At 43.6% G+C, this 6,608-nt stretch overlaps 1 protein-coding gene across 1 annotated transcript in view; it reads left to right on the top strand.

Annotated features, from left to right (window-relative positions):
- LOC306938860 (immunoglobulin superfamily DCC subclass member 3-like) overlaps nucleotides 1–6,251 on the top strand; it is a 46,077-nt gene extending 39,826 nt beyond the window's left edge. Inside the window, exons 11-14 of the mRNA XM_079523214.1 lie at nucleotides 1,641–1,754; nucleotides 2,026–2,152; nucleotides 2,621–2,744; nucleotides 3,150–6,251. Coding sequence (XP_079379340.1) covers nucleotides 1,641–1,754; nucleotides 2,026–2,152; nucleotides 2,621–2,744; nucleotides 3,150–3,242 — 458 coding nt within the window. The 3' untranslated portion in view covers nucleotides 3,243–6,251. The remainder of the gene's footprint in view (nucleotides 1–1,640; nucleotides 1,755–2,025; nucleotides 2,153–2,620; nucleotides 2,745–3,149) is intronic.
- The last annotated feature ends 357 nt before the right edge of the window (nucleotides 6,252–6,608 follow it).

Raw genomic sequence — 6,608 nt, 5'->3', positions numbered from 1 at the left:
AACTCTCAGGACCCCCTAGGGACCCCAGACTGCCTGTTGAAGACCCACGCTATAATCAGCATCACCCACGCTGCTGTGTCAATAGACAACATCACCCTTCCAATCCCTGATCATTGATTTTCCTCTTGAAAACACCTGCCAGCGTGGTGATAACACGATTGTTAGTCAGATTGGATGATCACGTTATGATGACATGATGTAATTTGCTTGACGCCCCCCCCCCAGCATGCCCCCCCTCGTGGCCTAAAATGTATGACTTGTGAATCAATACAGACAATAAGATCAATAGAGAATCAAGGGGGATTTGTACTGAAGTTGTGCGCTGCTATCACGCATGGAAAGTAGCAGATCTAAATGTGCCATAGATCTGTGATATAGCTAATCTACTTGTTATCCAGATCGCTATTGAATAATTGTAATGAAACAGGTGGTTACAATGGATATAAGGCGTGCAGGTAGGTACCAGCTTTCAACCTGAAACTGTGTTGTGCATTTCAGATAAATGCGGCATAATCCATAACTGGTTTAAATTGTACATATTGAGGGATTGATTGAACAACAGCGTTCAAATCATCTGATCGATGGACGATGGCGCACGATTACAGAAGAGCTTTTTTTCTTTGATGAGCAGGATTGTGACACAGGCTGGATGGATGTCTGTAATCGGGAGCTCTGTACAAGCTGTGAGCCTCCTGTCAATCCAATAGGATCAATATAAAGACTAATGCAGTTTTCACTCCCTCAACAACAAGCATAGAATTACCTTCAGCAAACCATTAACCCCCCAGCTGTCTTTGTGAAGCAATGGAACATGGCTTTACCGTTAAAGTTGTTCCAATACCTGTAGGAAAAGCTGGAAACTCTCATGTATAAAAATAAATAAAATCATGTCATGTCATGTTCATAATAGAAAATGATCAGCACCTAAGGGCGTTCAGTGTTTATTTTTCTTCCAGAGCTGCACACATTGTGTATCATTGTATCAAAGTATTAGTTTACACAGTGTAATTATTATTTAATTTGCCATATACCACTTAAACCCCACGCTGGGCAAGAGTTACTTCCGATGACCCTGGAAGCCCATTCCGTACATTTGCGTTGATTTCCTTTGTTGCTGTTTCCGTAACAATATGTTTTTTTACGGTACTGGGTTGTTAGCTCTGTGCCCAACCCCCAACCTGGAGGACCAGTGGATTGCTCTTTGTCAGTCCTCTACCCTTCGACCTGTCCATCATGGGTGACCCTGCCAGGAGAACATTTCTCCCGCTGGCATAGCTCTATGGGTCACTGAGGCACGCAAGCCCCTCTACCACGGCAAGGTGACGATCCTCAATCCACTTTACGCTGTAGAGTGGATTGCTAGAATTTGGCAGGCGTAACAGGATTTTGTCGGAAGTACCGCTCAAGGAAATTACATTGACGTTTTACAAATCTGTTTACATTCTCCGAAAAATATCATATCCGGGGGAAATACATCTGACGGGTGTGTGTGTGTGTGTGTGTGTGTGTGTGTGTGTGTGTGTGTGTGTGTGTGTGTGTGTGTGTGTGTGTGTGTGTGTGTGTGTGTGTGTGTGTGTGTGTGTGTGTGTGTGTGTGTGTGTGTGTGTGTGTGTGTGTGTGTGTGTGTGTGTGTGTTACAGAAGACGGGGCGGTGTATGAGGTGTGTCTGGTGGCTTATAACGGCAATGGTGAGAGTGAGTGTTCTAAGAGGCTAGTGTCACTGGCAGAAGATGGAACCAGCGCCCAGAACACTGGTGAGTTTTAAAAAAAATGTAACCGGGTGCCGCTTTCCTTGTCCCTTCCCGTTCGGCACGGCGACAACCCCCCCATCCCCGCCAACAAAGCAATTTAAAGCCTAAATCTTTGGCAATGGCTGACAATTACTTCCATTTGTTGTTCTTTATAAGCAAAGACATTTCAAATGAATCCTTGTCTGTTTGCCGGCGGTATACAGTCCAGAAATCCTCCTAACATAACCTAACCTAATCCTCCTAACCTCCTAACTACTCTTTCTCCGCCATGCAGGTGCCAAGGCACCGTGCCAGTGCCGGGACGGAGAGGGCTCTCTGGGTGGCATCGTGGTTGGCATTCACATCGGCGTGGCCTGCATCATCTTCTGTGCTCTGTTCCTGATGCTGGGTTACCGACGCAGGTAAGAGACTACACCACACACACCTGTTCACTTTAACAGCACATTTTTAAGTAGTTTTGGTCCTGGTCTTTTAAATAAAATTCTATTTAGTTTTGGATTTAGTTTTCGGCAATTCAGCGATTTAGTATTTTTAGACCGCAGCTAAATATAGGCCTATGTACAAAAAAGAATCATGGACTCACATGTGCCACACTGTGGCTGATTTGCCACACTATATACACCCATTGACACCTTTAAATTAAGTGTGAATCGTGGTACCACCAAAGGGGGTGTGGCACCACATAGGCACCAGGGAGGCACTCAAGTGGTATCACTGCCAGTCTCAACTGCTCACCACTGTATATCAATTTGGGGGTCATTGGCAAAAAAAAAGAAGAAACGTTTGAGAACCACTGATCTATAGTAAACTTGGATATAGAGCTGTGTGTGGATGTTTTGCAGTAAGGTTTGTCCTTGTGTGTCCCTCAGTGTGTTCTGTAGCAAGGGGACGCAGGACAGCTGGTCTGTGCCGAGGGACAACGGGGGACATCAGGGACACAACGGAGTGCCCAAGGACACAGCGCTCAGCTCCAGAGTGGATCTGGTCCCCCAGGTAGCCTTTCAGTCCAGCTCAATCACATATAGCACTCTATAATGTATACAGATATCTTCACTGTACAGATAATCTACTGTTAGACAGATATTACGTTCTTAGCTTGCTTGTGACTATTTCTATGATGTATTACCTTGTGTTGTTCTTGCTTACTGGATTAATGTAATGCCTACATTGTAAATTGTAACCATGCATACAATGACTTGTCTACTAGTTCTACTGGATTTCTTCTACACTAGTCCCTCCCTAACATTGTATTCTAGTTTTTTTTAATTTGTTGACGAAATTGTCAGTATATTTAGTCATAGTTAAAAACGGTAGACAACAAACATTTTCCGCCATAGTAGACGAAAGTAACACCGATCTTCCCCCATCTCTCTCTCCTCCCTCTGTCCGCCCACCCAGGACGGGGGTCCGGCATGCCCACCCACCCAATGCCAGGTCCTCATCGAGCAACACTCCTCACCAGGTGGTCTACCTGGCACAGGCACTGGCTAGCACTATCCGCATGATATCACCCCCCGACTCCCAGCCCCCCACCCCACCCCAAGTGGTCTGCATGGTTCCTCCTCCTCACCCTACCCACACAGAGACCCCCTACCCCTTACCCCCACCCCACCCTCTGTCGCTCTCCGGGAGAAACAGAGTTATTCTGAACCTCAACCGGGTAAAGAATAAACTCAAGTAATTCTGAACCTTATCAACGTTATTGAGCCTCAGTAACCGGAGCAAAGTAGACACAAAGTAGACATTGCTAATTTATGTTGTATCAATGGCGTCGCGGACTGGAAATAGTCGTATTTTGCGTGACAACATTTAAATTGGCTCTTAATTCTGGTCGCTTTGTTTCGCACTCCCCTCCTTCCCTCATCCCCTTACCCCCCCACCCACCTCAAAACCAAAGCTTATTGCCTTTATTGCCTGTACATCATGTGTGTATGCAGAAAACACCCACGCCTTGGGAAAAGTATTGTCCCTCAAGAACGAATCCTGTCATGTTGGAATTTCGACAAAAAAATACAACATAATCGTGTTATGTCACCAGGGAGTGTTCCTCCCGTAACCAAAATGTTCTCCTTTGGGTGTGGCCACCTCCTGGTGACAATTACATGATACCTTGAAGCCCCAAATGATGCCAAATATTTTAAACTAATGGGGCCTTCTAGACACAGAACCAACATTTAACAGCACTGCCCGTGAGGTAGCAAAGATATCCGTGTACAAGTTTCAACTCACTGCTTGAGTCATGACTAGAGTTTGCCTTCAGTTTAACAAACAGAGCGGCCTTTGTGATATAGCCTTATTGGAGGTGAAATGATTGTCTTTATCACCGTGCTAGCCTTGAGGAGGGTCGATCTGGAGGAACCGCTAAAGCAACCAATCCCTTTACACACCACCCTGCCCCCCCCCCCCCACCCCCCTAACCACTACAACCAAAAGCTGCATACCTCCAAAGATAGCTACCTCAGTCTTGATGAGAATGTGTGAGCCATAGGCGAGGCTAACGTTAGCCCGTTGATGCTGCTTGTGCTAGCTTACCTCAGCCAAAAAAGAAACAAAAAAACACAAGATGATAAAATATATGAAACCCTTACCCTTAAAATGACAACACCAACATCCCGGACTTGTGCCAATGCCAGTGTCCCTGTGCCAGAGCCACCAACGATGGCCATCGTCCCGAGTGTCCACCTGGATGACCGCCCATGGAGAGTGGAACCTCGGCGGAAACCACAACAGTCGCGCTCGCCCTGAGCCCTGATCCTGCTCCGTTACGCCATACGTCCGCGGCCCGTGTCCCGCTTAGCTCTGCCAAAGCTTCGGCTCTTCATGAATAGACCGTCTATTTCTTTTTTGAAGGAGGAGCTTCAAATATTCCTTTTCGGTGCACAAGAAAGCACAGGACGATGATCTGGAATGACGTTTTCGTGGTCGTTCTGAAGCCTTCATTTGTCAAACGTAGCACAACGGTGTCACTTGCCACATTGTTAGCTTAAAGATTGGCTCTTGGTGGCGAGCGAAAACTGCTTTGAGTTTGAATTAAGCACGACCTCTTCACTTACAGTCGTTGGTACCTCAAGGAAAATACGGACCTTAAGGAACGCCTCTCCCATCCAATGACCTGTTCCGTGGGATGAGGTAGATTCTGGCTTTTTCTACGCGGTCCAACAAACAAAACAAGCCGACATCTTGTTTTCTCTCCACAAACATTTCAAAGGCCAAATAGGTGGCTTGTCTTAGGCCACGCTGTCACGTGAAACTCTCCAGATGCCAAATCGGTCACCATGGGAAACTTGCCGATGCCGAGTTGGTGGCTATACAGATTTCCCTTGAAAGATTGAAGGTGATTCTTTCGTGGTGGAATTGACCTGGCATTAGTTTCCAATGTAAAAAGCCTTGTCAGCCTATCCAAAAAAAGAAGAAAAGAAAATACGTTTTTATATGAAAACCAAGCTTGATGGTACCCAAAGATGTAAGAGTTTTGACGGTTTTCCTTGTTTTTCCTTCATGCCATTGTTTTAAGAGAAACTATGTTTGCTTCTCAGTTTATGTTCTTCCTGTTTTAAGGGGCGGTCACTATGAAAGAGTGCTTTAACTGAACCTAATAAGCCAAAAAAATTCCTTATAATTTCATTTCTAAAGATTATTTACAAGTCCTTTTTGCTTGTAAACCGTGGTCTGCCCCTTCGACAAGGAACGTTCAAATTTTAGTTGGTTATAAACGTTACTTTTAAAGAGTATCCAAATGAAAATGGTATATATTTTCAAGATTTTCTATACAAAAAAAAGGAATACTTGCTTACTCTTTTTTGAAAATAGCTGAAACTTTGCCAAATAACTAGCTATCTTTTTGATGAAAGAATTTTGTGACCAAATACCTCTTACAAGTTTTAACATTCGTTGTCTTTAGCGTCTAACGACACTTTCTCATAACCAAAGCACAGCAACATGTGTATGTGAATGTAATAACGTGTGTGCGTGTGACAGAACGACAACCTTGAGGATGATAGTGGTATGAGGAACACCACGCCATAGCTTTAAAGTTATTATTCACTATCCGTTTATTTTATTTTATATATAGTTGGCTACCCAATAGAGACCTTTCACATATATAAAATATACTCTCTGTACTGCACTGTCTTCCAATTATCATGGCTGCTGTAACCAAAGGAATTCCTTCCTTAACACCTCATTTCTGTGCAGTGGTAGGGTATGAGGAGAATGCTCTTGACTTATTTACAATAAGGTTCGACATCTGCAGTATATTTCATATATCTAAGGGTTGGTTTGTAAAAAAGAAAAAGAAAAAAAAGAAGAAGAAAAAAGAACAGAGGGAGATTTCCATAATAAATGTAAATGTAGTTAAATTGCAATATTATTCGAACATGAATACGAAGCATATCAGACAAAATAAATTCATGTATTGAGATGAAACACCAGACATAAAAATAAATATATATATATATTAAAAGCAGAGGCATGCAAAGTGAAAGGCCTCTATTGACCATAGCTACTGTGCCAAGGTGTGTTGTCCCACTGCCTAGGATGCTGAATTTTATTGGCAGACGAAACATGTTGGGATATATTTTTTGTATCGTTTTATTTCACAAACCAAAAGAGTGGGTTGTCTTTTGAAGCCATATTTTCCTCAAGGTTGAGCCTAAGCCATTAATGAGTGTTGAAAGGTTTATTCAAAAGCTTTGCAGTACCAAAGCCTGACCAGGGCTTTGACCAGTGGTGGACAGTAACTAGGACTACATTTACGTGAGTATCTGTACTTTACCTGGGTATTTGTATTTTCGGATACTTATGACTTTCACTCCGGTACTTTTCAAAGACAGATATTGTACTTTCGACTCCACCACG

Source organism: Electrona antarctica (genome assembly GCF_951216825.1).
Source record: "Electrona antarctica genome assembly, chromosome: 15".
Lineage (NCBI taxonomy): Eukaryota > Metazoa > Chordata > Actinopteri > Myctophiformes > Myctophidae > Electrona > Electrona antarctica.
Note: the sequence above shows the minus strand (reverse complement) of the source record. Positions and strands in the feature narration are given on the sequence as shown.